At 44.4% G+C, this 20,241-nt stretch overlaps 2 protein-coding genes across 4 annotated transcripts; both read right to left on the bottom strand.

The window, feature by feature from the left end:
• Positions 1 to 485: 485 nt before the first annotated feature.
• Positions 486 to 5,129, bottom strand: TXNDC15 (thioredoxin domain containing 15). The gene is made up of 5 exons (XM_015642025.2): positions 4,843 to 5,129; positions 3,567 to 3,937; positions 2,874 to 3,037; positions 2,547 to 2,677; positions 486 to 1,860 (listed from the first exon to the last, which is right to left on the bottom strand). Exons 1-5 carry the CDS (start codon positions 4,904 to 4,906, stop codon positions 1,664 to 1,666), a joined length of 927 nt encoding a protein of 308 aa, XP_015497511.1. The 5' UTR covers positions 4,907 to 5,129; the 3' UTR covers positions 486 to 1,663.
• A 2,832-nt stretch (positions 5,130 to 7,961) lies between these two features.
• C13H5orf24 (chromosome 13 C5orf24 homolog) lies at positions 7,962 to 20,124 on the bottom strand. 3 transcript variants are annotated; one of them, XM_033517653.1, is made up of 3 exons: positions 20,004 to 20,124; positions 12,209 to 12,638; positions 7,962 to 10,237 (listed from the first exon to the last, which is right to left on the bottom strand). In XM_033517653.1, exons 2-3 carry the CDS (start codon positions 12,633 to 12,635, stop codon positions 10,155 to 10,157), a joined length of 510 nt encoding a protein of 169 aa, XP_033373544.1. In that variant the 5' UTR covers positions 12,636 to 12,638; positions 20,004 to 20,124; the 3' UTR covers positions 7,962 to 10,154. The 3 variants fall into 3 exon arrangements, with proteins under 3 accessions (XP_033373544.1, XP_015497509.1, XP_015497508.1); XM_015642023.3 differs by having other exon boundaries at positions 7,962 to 10,316; XM_015642022.3 differs by having other exon boundaries at positions 7,962 to 12,638.
• Between the last annotated feature and the right edge of the window lie 117 nt (positions 20,125 to 20,241).

Below are 20,241 nucleotides of genomic sequence, written 5' to 3' on the forward strand. Positions count from 1 at the left end.
AGGATCACAACTGGCGTAAAGCTGAGATTGGAGGATTCAGAAGAGATTTTAGGAAAAACCTTTTTACTGTCCGGGTGGTCAGGCACTGCACCGCTGCCCAGGGAGGTGCTGCAGTCACCATCCCTGGAGGGGTGTAAGAGGCGCCCGGATCTGGCGCTGGGTGAGGCGGGTTAGGGGTTACAGTGGCGGTGCTGGTGCAGGGCTGGACTGGACGCTCTAAAAGGTCTGTTCTAACCTTGATGATTCCATGATTTGTGACACCTACCCGGGAGGAGAACGGCCGAGCTGAGCTGCGGGCCGCGGCCGCTGGTGGATTCTGTCTCCAGGGAGCAGACAAGAGTCATTTCCACCCCAGAGGACCGCACCGAAACAGCCCCGTTCTGTTTGTAAATACATCTCTGTTTCTTTAGCAGTGCGGACATAAGCACTGGGGACAATCCAACCCTGGGCCTCTCAAACAACCCAGATGTCAGAGGCAAGAATGCTCCAATTTATCATTACAATCTTTATTAATAACATCCATCCTAGTTTTATCTTCAGTCACACCAAAGTTTTACCAGTGGGGTTTCCTTTTTGGACACAGATATACATGTTCTCTGTTTTCCAGACGAAAAGACAGAGACAGCAGAGAAATACATGAAGAATTACATTTACAGATAGGAGCTGTCAAACATATGTCTTAAGACTCTTTGCTGTATCTTAGTTTAATTTGCTCTCTAAAGCACCCTATCACGGTACTCTGGCAAGCCTCCCCCATAATAAATACGGTGCAGTCACATAATCCAAACCCCACCCAACATACCAGTCCATACCTTATCCAAAGCCCTCCATATTAATCATAACTAAAAAAACCCCATAAATTCTTTATGTAGCCTCAAGTGGAGAGTGTGAAACTAGCAAACATGGTACTAGAAATTTAAATAAGCATCAAGACTGATCTTCATAATTTGAGCAGGTCAGTTGAAGTTCAGAAATTGCATGTTTTTCCTTCTGAAAGAAAGCGACTTAAAAGGTTACACTAAAAACCCGATTTATTTTTTTAAAAAGGACAATCAATACAATTCCATCCAACAGAAGTGTGGTAAATAAGTTGTATACATACACAGAAATAGTGAGGTGAGCTTGGGAAGTAACTCTAAATCTCATAAAAAACTGCTACTAAATCAAAACTCAGAGCAAAGTGAACGAGAAGACCAGCACTGAACCCCAGTGCCAGAGGTGGGAACAGTCACCTCCAAGGGAGTGAAAAATAATTTAAAACATCTTCATAGTTCATTTTATGGACAGTCAAACTAATGTACCAACACCTCCTTTCACCACCCTTTTTCCTTGCAGTTCCACACACATGTGCTGCAAAAATCTTCCCTGATCTACAAATTAGAACTGTACCTCTAATTACATAAGAGTCCATTAAAAAAAGGTCAATCAGAGCAGCTTAATAAATACTTTAGTTCATGTTTTTTCATACTTGTTCACTTATACCTGTAATCACCACAAATGTGCCCCTTACAGATTCAGTAGTTGATAAATAAAGCAAATTTTTAGTCATTATTATAAATTACAACCAACAAATTCAACAGTTCATTCTTAGGTACTTCCAGTCCATAGAAATTCCCACTTTACCAATAACTGGAAAATTTTGTTCCTGTTGGAACATGTGAGGTTATTCCTGATGTTCGTGCTCTTGTCCCGGGATGAGCCACCGGATGCTCTCGGTGCGAATGGTGGCGTACATGACAAAGCCAGCCAGGAAAAGCACAGAGAACAGGAGCAGCCAGTCTATGCCTTTTGTCAGAACACTGGGCAGGGGCCCTTCCCAGTCCTCCTCTGTCACAGCCACATTGCTTTTAGCTTCTATCCCTAAAAAATAAAGCACTTGGTCAACATCATAATCGCTAAATACAAAGAAGCTGGTTCTATCTGGAGCTTTGTTCCTGCTCTCAAACTAAGGCTTAAACACAGGCAGACTTAAAATTTTGGTGAGATGGCCCCTGTGTATTAACATATACCCAGGATATAATTTACTTATATAAAAACTTAGTGATTTTTATGTGTATTTGCATAACAGAAGACTTGTTCTGTCCTCCCATAGCACAGCCTTGGCTAAGTTGTGGGGGTTTTTCAGCGCATGGAAATTTAATTTAAAGTGATTTTCAGGAATCTCATTTTTGTTCATTTCTGGAAATGCAGATCCACACAGCACTTCAATGTGGATTAGAAGAGAGCTAGCTGGGTAGCAAAGAGAGTTTTATTTATTTAATTCTTAATTAAATCTTTGGGCAGAAAGATGTGCTCCATCCTTCTGGCAGCCTCTCCAGCTAAACCCCACTGTTCCACCTGCTCTGTGCCAGCAGCCCAAGGGGCTGAGTTTCTGCTCTCAGCACAGGCTGAAATCCAGCTCATGGCAACAGCTGATTAAGTGAACCTCTGCTGGGTCCTCTTAGGGACATTCATTTTAAAGAACATACACAGGGACAGGAGAGCCCAATTCGGACCTTAAAGCCAGCCTGTGCTTCCCACTGACAAACCAGGGCTGATTTACACACCTGTCTGGTTAAAGATGAAGTCTTTCAGGGTTTCCAGTGTTCTCTCTGTATGATTAAATCTAGCCATAGGTTTAGCACCTTGGAAAAGGAGGATATTTGGTACAGCCACAGTTCCAAATCTAGTTGATAAGCTACAGAAAGAAAAAAACAAAGCATGAAGGAAATTAAATCTTCTGGAGGAAGAAATAAAGACAGGCACAATACTAAAAGTGTTAGTTTCACAAAATAAAGTTGTCTTTTTTATGTAGGAAAAAAAGTCACTCCTGTTTTTAAAACTCAAAACTAACAGGAATAAATTGCAGCTAGAGCATAGGGAATGTGAGTTACCTGCTGTGCTGGGATGCATCCAGTGCCAGGAAGCGAAGAGTGGGAAATGCTCGGGGCAAAGAGTTAAAATGAGGTGCCAGGCTGGCAGAAAAGCGGCACCACGGTGTGTAGAACAGGACCAGGGTACAGTCACTGCTGTTTGGATTCAGGAACTCCATCAGGTCCTTGGAGAAAGCATAAGAACAGACATGAACAATTACATATTTAACAGAGTTAAATTCTGTGCAGGGATGCAACATCCAGCAATCAATTAAATACTTGGCAATACTGATCAAGCAGCTGCACCTTTTAAATCAGGTGGAGAATTGTATATAACCTTTTTTCAAAGTTGTTTTAAAAGTTTTATTACTTAAAAATATATATACACATAACTGTTACAAGAAATGAGCTGGCACTAACTGCCATTAATGATTTCCAAGAGAAACACCAGAACACAGAGCAAGCTCGCAGTACCCTGCAGGCACAGAGATAACACACACAGGCACATGAAGCGAGCCCTAACTCCTTTTTTTTCTGCTCAGAATGGTGCAAAAAGCCTCCTTGCCCAGTCATATATGTTCTTCGGTATTACTGAGCACGTTACACAAGGAAATTCACTAAGTCAAGCACCGAAAGCAATAAGCTGACGGGGCATCTTCCAGCACCCTCAGGCCTTCACACCAGCAGCGGGCAGTGAGCGGGCCACCCGCGTACCTGGGTCACATTCAGGATCTGCAGCGTGAAGCGCTCGATGCCCGTCGTGTTCCTCTCCTCGCAATTCACCTTGGGAGCCTTGGCGCCGTCGGTGCCGTTCTGCTCCTCAGCGGGCGCGGGCAGCACGGCCTCCAGCACGGGCTGCTCCCGGGCCTGGGCGGCCGCGGGGTCGCTCCCCGCCGGCCCGCACGCATCGCCCGCGGCTGCCCCATCGCAAACCTCCGCCGGGCCGCCGCTCGCCTCGGCCGGCACCGCCGACAGCAGCACGGGCTGCTCGGCCAGGGCCCCGCTGCCCAGCATCGCGTCCGCCATCTCGGCCGTGCGGTACCGCACCGGCTCGGGGCCGCCCGCGCTCCGCTCCGCCGCCGCCCCTGAGGGAGAGACAGGGACGGAGAGAGGGGTCAGCTCCGCGCCGCCCGCGCTTCGCTCCGCCGCATCCCGACCGACCGACCGTCGGGGAAAGAGCCATCGCCGCGCCGGGCACCGGCTCAAAGGCGGCCCCGAGCACTTCGCTGCCGTCCGGGCGACACATGGCCTGCCGCCAGCCGCCGCCGGCGATTCGCCTCCCCGTGCTCAGAACAGCGGGAGTTTGCCCTCCCTCCTGTCCCGTCCCGCCTGTGGCCCCCACTCGGGAACGGACCCCGGGCGCTGCGGAGGGCAACTCCGCGGCCCTGCGGCCCGGCTGCGCTGCCAACCGGGGGTGGGACGCCCGGACCCGCTCCCAGTCCCCCGGGGCCCCTCTCCCGCTCACCTGGTGGCGGGGCTCTGGTGCCCGGGACGCCGCGGGGTGCGCCGTGCCCGGCGGGGCTGCCCCGGCCCTGGCTCCGCGCTCCCGCCTCCGGCAAGCTCGGCCCGTGGAGGGGCGGCGGCGGGCAGAGGGCGGCGGGCGGCGGTAAGCGACCGGAACCGCCGCTCATGGCGAGTCCCGGGAAGCCGTAGCAGGAGCGGACACGGGCGCGGGTCTGGGAGAGTGCCGGGAGAAGGGAGGCAGCCGAGGGGGAGGTGGAGGCGGCGACGGCGGCCCCACCACCGGGGGAGGAGGCAACGGAGGAGGCGGGGGGCGGCGGAGGGGAGGAGGAGAAGGCAGGCAGGAAGGGGGCGGCGGAAGAAGCCACCCATCTGCCGCGCCGGCCCGCCTCGCCGGCCTGGCGATGGTGCCGCTCACCGCCGGTCTCCTCGCCGCGCGGAGCGACGCCGCGGTCCCGCTGGCGGGCAGGGGCATGGAGCCCGGCGTCGGGCTGCGCGCCGGGGACTNCCCAGAGCCCCCTGGCCGCACCTGCGGGAAGGGTCGCACCGAGCCAGGCCAGCGCCAGCAGCAGCCGCCACACGCTCACCCACATCCCCGGCCCCGGGAGCCGCCACCGCGTCTCCCCGGACAACGAGCGCTTCCGCCGGATCCCCGGGACACTTCCAGTTCCGCTGCCCTCCGTATTTCCGTGGGAAGAGCCCTGAAGGGCTGAGGGTGGTGCTGGGGAGCGGGGCTGAGCCCTGGCCGTGTTAGGTACAAAGAGGGCGGGTTTAACCGAGTTTTCTCGCGGCCTCGCTGAAGCCCGAATTGGGAGTGTTCAGCCTGGTGACTTAACTACGGCCTCCCAGAACCTGAAGGGAATTTACAGGAAGGATAGGACAACACAAGTGTATGTTGTGACATGACAAGGGAGAATGGTTTAGATCAGATAGTAGGAAAAAAATTCTTTATTAAAATTATTTTAAGATAAAAATTACTGTGAGGGTGTTGAGGCCCTGGTTGCCCAGAGAAGCCCCAGCCCTGGAAGTGTTCCAGCCCAGTTTGGATGGGGTTTGGAGCAAGCTGGGATAGTGCAAGGTGTCCCTGCCATGGCAGGGGCATGGGCCAAGTTGTTCAAGGTCTCTTCCAATCCAAACCATCCGTCTGGGACCCCGCTTTGCAGGGCTGAGCCCGCACGGTGTGACCGCAGCCGCTGCCCGGGGCCGCTGCTGGAGGCGGTTCAGTGTTGATTTAAATGAGCTCAGGTTGGAGATTCTTGCAAGTGCCATCCCCTGGCCTCGGCAGGCTGCTGTGACTGAGCAGTGAGTGAGCTGTAACATCCCAAAGGCTGTTCACAAGCCGCTTGCAGCCCCAGCATTTCCTCACAGCCTCACGTTTCCTCACAGAAAGATTTGCCTACTCCCTCGTTAGGGAAGAACGGGCCCGTTTGGGAGTTGTTTGCACACAAACTGTTCCTTAACCTACAGCAGGCTGGGGTAAGGGTAAAACACGGCAAACTAAAGGCATATTTTTAAAACTAAAAAGTAGACGTGTTGTCCAGCAGCTTATCAACTAAAGCTCCCAAGGAGAAAGGCTAGATAAATACTACCATATGCCTTTTTAGGAAATTGTATTTTTCCTGTTGCAGAATTAGTTTTTACTTTATTTCAGTTTAATAGTGAAGCCTTCAGACTATTTGGGGCAGTTTGAAAGTGAACACATTTGAAAATGAACACATTACTTCAAGTGCTGATATCTTTTTAAACACGCTTCCTTAAAACCGCCAGCAGTGCAAAATGACATTTTGCCAAAACTCTGCATCTGTCAAAAACTGATAGTTATGACCTATGGGAGCACGAACACACTGGAAAAGGGCAGGAAAAATCAAGTACATGTGTAAAAATGAAGATGGGGTCATTTATTACAGAAATGGGATTTGATGCTTTGTTTTTACTCAGGTGTACTTCTCCAACTGTGTTATTCCTTACAGCACACATTTTCTCGCTTGAAGCTTTTTCTTTCAAAGTCCAATTTGCATAAGCACTAATAATGAGGACATAATATTTTAAAAATAGAAAACATGAGGTTTGCACATAGAGGGAAAATATTTAATTAGATTAGCTAATACAGAGCAAGCCTGAAAGCAAAAGCACAAAGGGAATCCAAACTGGTGCAGACTAGCAAAGAACAAGCTGCCCCATTCCCCCTTCTCCTTATGTTTTAGTTAAAACAGCATTTTCAATTTGAAAACGATTTATCTGTGAATTTAATCTTAACATAATATCCTTCCTGCCATAACACAAATCAAAATAACACAGTTTTTTTACGGTGACTGTAAGTAATCCATGTTTAACAGGTACAACAGGACTAATTCACTCTTTGTGCTGCTTAAAAGAGCTCACATCAAGGAAATGCAGAAACATAAAAGTGCCAGTCCAGCCCCAAAACAAGCCCTGCTGTCTCACCATACATGTAACTGAGGTTATGAAAAGGAAGAACCCTTTTAAAGACCCCTTGAAGATGTGCAGTTTGCATAGCTGATACCCCAGCAGTGCTGGTCTACCAGCATGAATAAATTCTGAACTGGTCCTGTCATCAGAAACCACACCTGGCTGCACATACCTGCTGTGCACTGAGGAACAGACTCCCTGCAGCTTCATCCTTCCATTCATTCCATGGCAGAGAACACAGAGCCACTGGAAGCAGTCAAGCAACTTCCAACACACCTGAAAAGGCTGGATTCTTGTTTGCTACTATTTGTGACTGATGTCATATCGAATACTTAAGGTTTCCTCACAACAAATAAAATAATACATGTTGCTCATGTAATCATGTCCAGGAACTGATATTTTTAGACCAGCATGTAGCAAACTCTCTGAACATATCCAGTAACCTTGAAAGACAAGTATTTAGAACTATCAGAATAGCCAACCAAAAAAAAAAAACCCAAAAAGCCAACCAACCAACCCAACCAACATATCAAATGTCCTTATCAGGTAAATTCAAAAAGTCTGCAAAGTAACAGCAACTGGTATTAGGAATGTTCCAACTCCAGATGTATTCAAAGCCTTTGAAAGTTCATGGAAAAGAAAAAGGGTGCTGGAGAGCAAGCAGAGGATGCAGGCCTGGAAGTCTGGACTGCAGCTTCTGGTGGGATTCCTGTTCTTCCCCAAAATTACTGAAAAACTTTAGTAAAGAGAAAAAAAGTGCTGAGTGGCAGAGTACATCTTACCAACACAGATAAATTGGAATATTCCTGGAATACAAGGATAAATACATCTTATTCATCACAGACTAATGAATTATGACCACCATTCCATGAAAACTTTATTTATGAGTACTTTCAAATTGATTTCCATATGCAACAGAGGAAATAGTTAGCAGTTGACTATTTATCCATACAGGGTTATAGCTCCTTTCCTCCCCTTTTTTCTCCTATTTGAGTGAAAGGACAAGAACAATTAAGTTACTGTCACACTGTTTTTAATTAATTAAAAAATAAGCAAGATTCCTCTACATCCTGACACCTTGTAACTCAAGAGTCTTTTTGCCCTAATGCAAACATATGTAATGTGCCTGTAATAAGCAGGCAATGTTGTCAACCGGCATCTTCAGTCAGAATTTAAAAGATATTAAAAAAAAAAAACAAAACCAACAGGGAAAAATGGTTAGGTTTTAAAGTATTAACTTTATTAATAAATATACATCCATATGATGATGTAAGTACAGATCATGAACACTACTCCATTCCCATACACATAATTGCACACGAGTAGCTCAAGTTCATGGACATAAAAACATACACAGTATCTAATCAGGCTTTTTACAGCAGAGAACAGGGTGCTGATACTAGTTATTTAACAGATTACTGTTACCCACAAAGTAAACCTGTGGAAAAGCAAATGATGAAAAGACAGAAGGAACAGAAAGTGGTTCAAATTTCAGAATACAGATTCTTCTATTTTGAAAAAAAGTCACAAGGAGAAAGATCTAGTCTCTACTAATGTCATAAATATATTTAGCGGGTTAAAATATATGCATTAAAATAGAGAAGAATAAACTTTTTGTAATCAGAAATGAAGTTTGCAGTTCCAAGTATTTATGATTGTTATCAGCTGTTTTAACTGTCAACTCTAAGGGTATCATGAAGTATTATACTACATATAACAAAGAACAGCAGAGTCACAGATAATGAAACCATTGCACAAATGACTTCACATTGCTCTGCCTTTTAAAGCTCTTCAAAATGGGGGAGGGAGTTAAATTCTCATCTGAATTACTCAGTGTATCGTAGTTCCAGGTAATTCTCTTCACAGATACATCACTTTTCACTGACAAGGCTTGGCTTTGTCCTGACTAAACATTAAGATCCTTCAGATGAAATGAAGATATACTCATTCAGAAGAGAGATCTTTAATGGCTCTAGTTAATTTGATTACTTTAAACTAAATCCAAGATATAAAGAACATTGCCTTAATGACAAAGCTAAGTGCTGATTTTAAAAATACCATCTTTGATATCAAAGTCAGCTGCTTCTGATGGTATCTGATTTTTTTTCTGCCAAAATATGGTGCTAGCATCTTGAATCTGTCCAGTGCAAGACTTTATAGTAGCAAAATTATTTGGTTTTAAAGTTTAAGTAAATTTAATCAGAAAATGAATAGTAGTTACTATATGTATCTTAAACAGTGAACTTTATAGCATCATTAAGGAATAATAGCAAGCTAATACATTTCATTTATGTATAAATAAGACACTAGAAACTTGATAACTAAAAGAAATTATTAAAACCTAAACTCGACATGTCAGTCTTCTGAACAGTGTTAACACACAACAGTGATATAGCTGAATTATGATATATAATATAAAATAAGCAATTTACCTTACAAGTAATGTTTTCATACTATGGGGGGAAAATGCCAGTTTTCCCATTGGTACTAATAAAGTTTAGGTATTAACATGCTGTTTCAGTGTTTTTCATGGAAAGAAAAGTGTTGAAAAAAGCACAATGTATTCTGCAGACTATATATAGGAAGAACAGAAGTATTTGAAAATTCCATTTTCTAGTCACTTTGAATCTCCTCTTTTTTTTGTCCCCCCACATGGCACCAGTAAACTCTAGTCAGATATAAAATAAAGCAGATTTAGGAGACGCCAGCAATGCATTTCTGGTCTCCTTCCTAAATCCAGGGTGCCAAACAGCACACTGCAGGCTCTCCGAACACTTTTCTATTTGATGCTCATCACTTCACAACTGACAACATTAATTAGTTTTTACTGGGATTATATTTAATCTGATATAATTAATAAACACTGTAATGAACAGAAATTGCTTAGGTGATTTCATTATTTCATCAGCATACTTGAATACAAATTATACTAGCAGAACAGCAATACATCTGCATTATCTCCTGACACACAGCAAAGCACCATTGAGTGGATGCACAAGTGAGGAACGGACAGGAGCAAACAGGATCAACAGGAGGAGGTAAGGAGTGGAGTTTCTCCAAGGTACAGTGGTGACATGCAACACGTTCCTTGCCAGAGAGGTGTGACACTCCTGCAGTTATACATTCAGCTGAAGATGACTGCTTGCCCAGCTGAGTTCAGGAAAGAACTTAAAGCAGTCTTTTGTTGAAAAATTATCTGATTAAAAACAGCCAATACAACACAGATCCTGAGGGTGAATGAACTCACGTTAGCATTTTGCAGGTGTCAGAAGTTATATCTTCTGAGAGAGACTGCTAAATTTCAGACTTGTGAGTTTGTTGAGGAACAGAACGTACAACTGGATTTCAGAGCTTCAGCATGAAGAAACTATTCCTTAGTAGCAATTTAGCTGCCATTAGTTCATCTATCGACTAAGGAGCCATCCAGTATAAGTTGAGGTTCATTGTCTTAGTTGCCAGTGCATACACAGCTCCCCCAAAACAATTCAACACACCTATTGTAAAGTACAGCAAAAGTCCAGCTCAATATGTGTTAGGCATCACTGGAACACCTGAAGGCTTGCTGCTTTTTTCCTGATAAAAAAGGTATGAAACATGACATCTGTTTCTTAAGTTGTCATCACTGAAATCAAGAGGTCTAGTCAAAATGACAGCAGGCCAGAATAGCATTTATGTTAACAAAAATGACCATCATCATAACCCATTCAGCACAGGCTCAATTAACCCAAATTTTATTCTTTCCCAAATCTGCAAATTCTACATATTCCCCCTCCCCAGGTATTTCAAGCTGCAAATTTATCATAAAGTCATTTTATATGTGAAATGACTTAGATGTAAACTTTCTTCCAAGTTAAAAAAAAAAGTTTTAGTTTCAGTAAAATTAATTTAGAACAAACAATATGCAACACTGAGGACTGGTTGTTTTTTCTTTTGAAGTCTGAATGAAAGTATTTTACACACTCACACTCACACATTCTCCCACACTTAAAAAAAAAAAAATTACACACACCCAGTTGAAAAATGGAACATTTCTTTCGGGAGGAGGGGAGGTTTTAATTTGAGTCAAGAAAAGTATTTATAGTTAACCAACATTTTTTTCTGGCTTGCATGCATAGATAAATTACTCTGTATCTGGGATCTAGCAGTGCAGTAAACTGCATCCTGTTTGCATCAGCTATACAGTTTGCTTTTATAAATCATGAAAATGGTGTCCTTTGGTAGATATATAAGCTTCCATAACTTAAATATAGTATAAATGAGTAACAATGAAATAACTATTTCCAGGAATATCTGGCAAAACTGAGTCTAAAAATTTGGCAACAGTGTCTATTTAAAAAGTTTAATTTGTAAACATTATAGATTATTACTTTAAAAGCTATTAAACTGTCACCATCTAAGCACAGATTTGAAAGGCAAAAGCCAGGGTAAATAGCTATTTACAGATTTAAGAACATACTGTTAATTATTAATCAAGTGCCTAACTAGAATGAACAGTACTTTATTTCTTATAAAGTATTTCAAATTTCAGAGAATTATTTGTGGTTTGGTATATGTACTATTAGGCATTTCAAAATAACCTAGTAGAATCCTGTAGCAGTGTAACTAAAAGAACAGCTCTCACCTAAAGGCAAAGTAATTTGTTTTGCTTTGTAAGGCGCTGTGAAGCTGTAACACACTGTACAAATACTCAGGTTTCTTTAATATCTTCCAAAATATTTTTGGAGCATTAGCTGAAATTTACTTAATGCTACAACTCCAGAAATAAAAGCCACCAGAAATCACTTTAGAAAAAAAAGTTGCTTTTTTTTTGTTTAAGTCTATTTTAAGTCTATCTGAGGTCTGTAGAAAGTCCTGCAGAAGTGGAAAATGTGGCTTGCTACTTTGTTTATCAATTTTTTCTTACCAAGTAAGAATTGGTTAAGTTGCTCATTGTGGGCCAGGCCACATCATGAACCATCAGCCAGCTAATTTCTGTCCTCCTTATTTTGATTATTTAATGCATAGCCACACATCTAGATTTATGAGAAATTGAACTTAAAACTTGGGACATGGACATTACTTAAGTATCAACACCAAGGCATAATGTGTCATTTTAGACTTCCTTATAAATTATGATTTAAAATCAACAGAAGCTTTAAACTAAAAGCTTTTTAAACTAAAGCCTTCTCAACATTCTGTAAAAGTTATTAATTGCATCCCTAGGTTATGGCATTATTGGAATAAAATCTAGAAGCTCAGGCTTAAGCAAACGTTACAAGAAAACTCAAGAAACATGCCCAAAATCAGCATAAAGCAGATTAGTAAGGAGTTACACATTCCCTCCCTTCATTCATTAGGCTGTTTGATTTTGCTGCTAGTTTCACCAGCAGCATGGACTCCTCTGTTATGCACCATAGGGTAAGGAAAAGCCGCACTGCCACAAGTATAATTTAGATTTGCAAGCCGTGATAGAGCTTTAATGCTACCTGGAGGTCTGCCTGGGCTGACTTTGTATCCTGCTGCTTTAGTTGTACCCAAGGGTCTGCCTGGACTTGTCTTAAATCCAGCTGCTTTGGTGGTCCCCAGGGGTCGGCCTGTGCTGGTTCGGTACCCTGCTGATTTCGTGGTCCCTGACGGCCTTCCACGTTTCCCGGAGCGGTTGAGGTTTTTCTTTTTCTTTAGTTCATCTTTTGTCTCTATATTCCTGCCACTTGTGGTCTGCAAGTGGGAGTCGTTCAAGGCATCTTGTCTCTGGCAGGCAATGGGTTTGTGGCTGACTGCGTGGCTGTACTTGCTCTGCTGTGTGGCGTAGAGGTCAAACTGATCTGCAGCCCTCACATTGTCTTCGTTCAGGCAAGAGCTCTTGCCGGTCCCACAGAAAGCTGGATTACTGCTGGCAACAGGGTGCATCATTTTCTACCAAAAACAGGAGAGGGAAATATGTATGAATATACCATAATTCTGCAGTGTTCCACAAAAGAGAATCTTTCAAAAGCTACCTCTGTTTCATAAATTAGTCCAAACTACTTTGTCTATTTCTAGTAAACAGGCTTGATGTCAGTAAATTATTTTTAAAATTAGTTTTATTAAGCCTTCACTTAAGGTTCTACACAGTAACTTTTACACATATTTAAAAAGGACAGTTTAAAATATGTATTATTCACATAGGTATAATTAGGGAAGAAGTGAAAAAAATTAACAACAGCATTTCAGCAACCAAGACCTACATAACCTTCCTAACCACATTTCATCTAAATTTTAGTTGCTCTAGCTCTAAGATTAGTATGTGACTCAGCTGTAAACCAAAGAAAGATATAACTCTCTTGGTATAGCAGACATAGGAGCCTAAAGGTTTTTTGCTTAACTGCAGCAAAAGAATAAAGTGCTAATCAGTTTTCTTATTTCACATCACAGTAAATGTCAAAGAAATAAACACATAAGGCATTTGGGCAACACAACGGTGCCATAGTTGGGAAAGCAGAGGGATGAAATGAATTTGTAACAAAGTACAAGATGCTGGATTGCAGAAATGCCTCTGCTGTCCTAGTTAGGAGAGTACGTACAAACTGCCAGCAATGCCAGCACTGAGATATGTTGATATTGTTGGCATTGCCAACAACTCTGGGAAATAAAGCAATTACATCTTCCATTCAACCATACTGGTTCTACAACTTAAATAAGCTGCAAATACTCAAAGTCTAAGACAGTAATATTTAGCCATGCTGAAGACAAAATTAAGCCAATAAATATGTGGTCCTTCAGAGTATTTCTATGTGTTAGAGCCACACTTAAGACACCAAAAGTGTCTTCCCATGGTAAAATTTCACAAGTAGATAAGGTCTGGAAGATTTATTATCTCTTCCCTACAATCACTCTGGAATATCACCTACAGCAACACAATTTAAACTCTACTATTGATTACTGAATTTATTTGTCAGTTATGAATGATTCCTGCCAGCCAGAGAGAAAGCACACAGCACAGTCTATTTACCCTGGAGTAAATCCCCGTGCTCTTTTCTCCTGATTACAAAGGATACATTCCCTGTTGGAACACTCAATCTACCCTGGCTTGTCAAAGGCTCATTACAGTGTGCATTACTCTTGTGCAAATATATGAATATGGGTTTATGTCAAATAGTGAAATTATGATAGTAATACAGTTTAAATATTAGATGTTCTAGCAGAGATAATCCAAGTGCTACAATCCTGGTGATTTGCACGGGGTACAGTAGAACAAAAGTGAAACCACTGTTATTGCAGCTGTTAACATCCAAACAAAACAACTAAGAATAGTTTGCAAGCCTGCACTTAGCAAAGGGCAAAGGAAATAAGCTCAGGTCAAGAGACCAGACAGACTTTTCTGTGCAGCACAAAAGGAAGCTGAAGGTTTTCTACAATTAGCAGTCCAAAAAATGTTACCTTTCTTTAACCCCACTAGAAAAGTGCCTGCAATATCACAAAAAATACCTGAGATTTTTCATTATATGGAACTGCAAACATGAGGGTTCTGTCATGTCCTTTTGCTGCAGAGGGCAAAACCCAGCAGCTCTGAAAGGCTGTTCAGCTGTTTGTTGATCCACTACAGACACTTGGAGTGGTGAGCATTCTTGTCTCAGTACTCATTTTAAACACAGGAATATTGGCTTTGGCCCCAAAAAACTGCTCCCAGCTCAACTGCCACAAAGAAGGGTGAGTTGAGCTTGCCCAGTATCCAAGGAACATACTAGAGCTGGGAGAAGGCACTGAATAGAAGCAGGGGCTCCTGGTATTTCTCATGAGACCAACCAGGCTCACACTCACTCCTGTGTTATATTCTTATTCTCTGTTTCTTCTCCTCATTACATTTGGGGGGAGTTTTCCATCCATCTTTCTGGGGGAGAACCATCAAAAGAACTCCCAGACAGTGAAAATATTCTGCTGTAGCTGACAAATGCTGGAGCTTCATCACCATATGCGTGTGCTTTGTGTCTACTGCAATACCACCGACAAAAACTGACTTCAAACAAAAGCCCTGGCTGATGATAATTTACCTTCCATCTGGCAACAACCAGCATCACTGGAATGGATGAACGAAGAAAGACAGTACAAATCAGTAACTGTTTAAAATTTCTTTCTAGAGGAAGCTTAACAAAACCTCCAATCTCAGTGGAAGACTGCCAATAGGATTTTTTTTAATGCATCCCCCCCCATTTTTCATCAAACCATGCAAATTTCAAGTAGTAGCCAAGGCTCCTCTTCTATCTTCTTTAAGACTTCTTTGGAAAAGTTTTAAAAGGAAATCTGTAATCAAGCTTAATTACCCTAACGTGGAATCTCCAGCATAATTTTCCTTCATTCACATTACAGTAGGGAATAAAAGAATGTAGAGAGTCTAGCTGTAGAGTGGAAGCAGGTTTCTTGGCAGGGAGTTATACAATATAAAAGAGAATTGGTATAAAATGCAGAGCTATACCAATTTAAAAATTATACTCTAGCTAAATTGTATAGCTAAACGTATACAACTTTGTGTGCAATCATTCTTGAATAAAACCCTCCAAAAAGTTCCAATAAGATAGAACTTTCTTGATTTAAACCTGTAAAAGTATTTGCAACAGTTTACTTAAATCAGTTTTTAAACTGATTTAACTGACTGCCTGAATATTTCTATGTCAACAAACAGTTAAGATGAGGCACTGTAACAAGGAAATTTAGTTGTACTTGAAAAAGATTTGCTGAAAAGTGACTGAGAAGGATTTTCTATACAGATCTTTTAGTGTCTGGTAATTTATATCTATACAAATGCTGGAGAAGGGAGGAGACACTGGATAAGCCAGCTTTGGGAAAAGAGAGGCAGCTTCTCATGCAACAAAGCACAGAAGTTCCACCACTGCTAGAAAGAAACAGGACAATCCAGCTGGGACCCAGAAAGCTTTGCTACAGGGGGATGCCTGGACATGGTCATGGCTCCTCCTCGTATTCCTAAAACACAGCTTAACATACAGCTCTAGCTCACAGCTGCTAAGGCTCCCAGTATTGTTATGGCCCATCTCTGTCTCCAGGCTTTCCTCCTGCAGGTAATTCCCATTCATGACCTGTTCATTACACAGAATTGCAGTTTCAAAGCTACTCAAATCACATTACATAAAAGCATCCTCTTGAGCTGTGATGTGATGCCATCTTTGGCTTTCAAACATCATACCTTGCCTATCATGGGCATGATTTAGCTGCCAGTGTAGACAAGATGAAACCTTTAATAAGCAGAGAAGTTCAAAGCCCCCCAGAACAGGCACTTGCAGTAGTTATTTTATGCTGAGTACTGGACCCAAGACCCATTATCTGCATTGAGCAGAATAATCAGTCTCAGCACAAGCAGCAGGCAACTGCTCTGCTCTCACCCACCCCAGCCTGTCTTCTGTGGCCTGGTGGCCACAACAGAACTGACACAGCAAGTGCCTCTGACTTCTGCCAAAACACACCTGAATTACAGCAAAACTGCACAAAACTCGAAGTCCATCTATATTACAGCTTTTCAAATGATGAATATCAGGAAGGGTAAACTCCTCACACCAACAGGGACAATTTTGCTTTTAACGAGGGTTAGCATAAAACACCCACTTGTTTTTCTGAGGTTTTTCACCGCTGAGCTTGCAATAGTTTCCACAGTATCGATGGGGCTGTGGGAGGCTGTAGCAGCACATTTTCATCATCATCCAACACATACAAAGTATGTGACTCGCTACTTAACAACACAAGCAGTCACAAGCATCATTTGTGCACAGCTCCCTGAAGGTCACTGCTGCCAGTGAATGCTGCGGGAGTAGAGCACAGGCCCAGCTCTGTTCAGGAGCCCTCATAAAGGACATTCTATGCTGAGTTCCACAGCCCTGGGGAGCGTCACAGGGCTCCTTTGCTTTGCAGGGGGGTTGAGCAGCAACAGCAGCAAGAGGAATATTTTCCCTTTCAAGACCACAACAGAAATATGGTGTCTATTCTGTACTTCTCTCTTAGGACAGCATGTGTGAGAAATCCTTTCATCACTCACTGAGAAGAATTAATTCTATCAATTTAAATGTTTTTCACATGTCCCTTTTATTGTCAGCCCCTTTTCTACACATTAACTCTTGCTAAAGCAGGGCCTTACCCAGTTTTTAAAACGCTGTAACTGCTTGCTTTCACAAAGATGCACGTTACCTGAAGTACTCACATAAATGTATATATTTTAAAAATACTGAGTATGAAATTCTATCAGTGGCACAATATACACCGTAACACCTGAACCTACAATTGAAATCTTATCTACTTTTGAAGCTCGATAACCAGCTTTTCCACACTGTGCTTATGAAGCTCATTCCGCAGTTGGTACATAATATGATTTTTCTCACCATTTGACACCCGGTAAAATATATTAAAAACTGCCAAAATATAAGAAGTAATTTTTTTACAGCAGTGACTTGCTAGAGTTACTACATGACAACACAAGACGGCAAATCAAGAGACAAAGTAATTTTGGAAACAGTTTATTTCTCAATTATTCTTAGAAATGAAGAGTTCCCCAAGCAATGCAACTTTCAAGTATGGTCCTTCTCCTGGTGACCCAGCGTCATTTCCATATATGACAGAAGTTAAGAGTTATTTGGAGCTAAACACCTACCCCCTTCAAATTCCCCTTCCCCAGACGTGCCAGGCGGAGTGGGAGCCTTCCCTCACCAGCATCTGTGCCTCCTGCTCCTCATCACAGAGCTGCAACCTGGGTGCGGTCTCTGTGCCCCCGGGAGTTCAAGTCCTTTGACTCAAACACCCCAGGAGAAACAAAGCTCTCCAAAGCCTAAGCACCAGCTTTGTATTACAGACAAAGCTCAACTGCTGTCACAAAGAGTTGATGTTGGCAAGCACCACTAGGCTAAGTGTCAAGTAAACTGAACTTTAAGGGTTCACTCATTATTTGATTGCAAAAGCAGGCAAACAATTGCTAGGCTTTCTAACCTTAAAAACCAAATAAGCCATATCCAAGGGCAGAGTTTCACTAGATGCGAACATCAGCAAGGACGTCAGCTGACTTCTTCCCACCCCAAAATTAAGATCATATGTGACGATGATGATGAACAGGACACCTTGAAAGGCTTCACAAAAATTAAGGAAGATGGCATCAATGATTTAATTACCTTTGCACCTCCAGTCACAGTAACACAATGTCAGTTTGGTTTCGTAATCAACAGAAACCACTCCGAATCCGCCCCTTTTTCTGAACAGGACAATCTTGCCCTTTCCTCTTCTCCCACATTCCCACTCCTTCTGCCAACACTAAGTGTTGTGCAAGAGCAGGACAAATCAACAGCAGGGATCTGATCCAGGTGAAAACTAATCCAACAAGAAAGCAAAAGCAACAGTGTGTAGGCATGGGGGCAACAGAGTAACAGAAGTCCATATTTCCATTATCAGAGACAGTCCCAGGTCAGCGTAAACCACATTAACCACTGGCTGCCACTGACGCGACTCCCAGGTAACGTTACTTAAAAAAAAAAAAAACAACAAGGTCTCAAAAAGATGGTCTTAGAGGACATCAAAGATCTGGATGACAGGCATGACAAGTCCCAAACACAGCACAGGGAATGGAGGCTGGATAAAAACCCCAGAGCTGGGAATAGAGCAGCACAGAATCGAGCAGCCATCAGGCCAGACAGACTGGCTTAGGAGAGTATGCAGAAACTGCACCCTCATTATTCTGTGGTTCTGCAATTACCAAACTTCAAGGCAAACCAAATAAGCATATGAATGTTGGAGCAGGTAGAGGTGGATCTTTATAAAGAAAGGATTATTAGTGTTTGTGAATTGTCCATTCACCTCAAGGGGCTATTCCCAAATAAAAAGGAGCAGTCCTTGCCGCAGCCTAGAACAAGGGCTTTGAGGAGCTGGAGATGCTTATTCATCTCCGTGGGTGTTCTTGCCCACCCGCTCTTCTCCCCAGGGCTGCAGTCTCGAACAATAGCTCGAGAGGTAAGAGGTGCTCATTCATCTCAGTGGGTGTTCTCACCTACCCTCTCTCTCCTCTTCCCTAGCCTGCTACCACACAAAAGGACTTTCAAGCTTAAGAGATGGATCAAGCATCTCCCTCCTGACGTGCATTTTCACAGTGTTTCTCTGTGATGGGACCTTGCAGAAGGCTCTGGACACCTGTCCACACCCCAGCAGTGCAAAGGGCTCTGAACACCTGTTCACACACCCAAACACAGCCACGGCAGTGTCCTTGTGACAGACTGCAGAAAGACCAAGTCTACTTGTTGAATCTGTTCAACAATGGCCAACAGAAAAACATGATGGACTTCTTTTATTTAAGGTTGCATCTAAAATATGAGGGATACGGGTACAAACACACACACAAAATTCTAAGAGAAACTGGGGCATCTGAAGACTGGAATAGAAATAAATCATAATTTAAGAAATATTTTAACAGAGTGCCACTCCCACCCTTTCATTTTACACAAATAAAAAACCACATGGATCAAAATAACTGTTAATCCAGGGAGAACTGCACACAAATTTAAGGCGCAACTATTCACTAATTAATTACCCCCGAAAGACTATGCACAAAACTCTCCGTAATTGTCCACAAGAACACACAGCAGCGACACGCGTTATGTCAGAACGCAAAGAGGCACAGAAAGGACACAGTGTGGCTCTCCAGGTACCCCTGGATGCGCAGGTGAGGGAAGGCACCCGCTACTTATGTGTGTCGGTAAATACATCCATGGGCTGTACACACACATCCAGATGCCCCACGCGAATGGGAATATGCTCGAAGTAAACAGCGCTGCACACGCACCAGCCCCACGCACGGAGCTGCGGCTGCTGAAGGGAAGGAACAATTCCCGGCCGCAGGCTGGAGAGCAGGAGGGCCCAGCCCCACCTGGAGCGGCCAAGGGCCGGCTGAGGGGACAAAGGGGCGGCACAGCTCCCTCCGACTCAGCCGGGGACACCGCGCCGGGGATGGCCTCGCGTGTCCCGCGTCCCGCGCGGGGGGCACGGACAGGGCCCGGCCCTCGGCCCGGGGCACGGCCGGGCGGGGACAGCGAGGCAGGAGGCGATGGCGCAGCTCCCCTCGCGCGGCCCCGCGGGGCCCGGGCACCGCACCCCGGGGCGAGGAGAGCGCGGGATCACCCTCAGCGGCGGGGGGGGGGGCGGAGGGGGGAGAGGAGAGCCCCGCTCCGCTCCCCTCCCCCGCCGGCCGCGGCACCATCTTGCCCGCCCGCCGCCTCCCACCGCGCGGAGCAGGGGCCGGGGCCCGCGGGCCCGACCCGCACCTACCTGAGAAGCTCGGGGCGGCGGAGGCGGCGGGCGGAGCGGCCGCCTCCCCACACCGCGCCGGGCGGCTGCAGGGAGGGGACGGGCGCAGGGGAGGGAGCGGCGCTGCGGCGGGCGCGGGCGGCGGGGCGGGCGGGGCGCGCTCCCGAGTGGGGCCGCGCCGCGGGGGCGCGCGCGGGGCGGGGCCGGTGAGGCCCCTCCCGCCGCCGAGGGTCGGGGCCGCGCGGCCGCCGCCATTTTG

Source organism: Parus major, chromosome 13 (genome assembly GCF_001522545.3).
Source record: "Parus major isolate Abel chromosome 13, Parus_major1.1, whole genome shotgun sequence".
In the NCBI taxonomy this organism is placed as follows: domain Eukaryota; kingdom Metazoa; phylum Chordata; class Aves; order Passeriformes; family Paridae; genus Parus; species Parus major.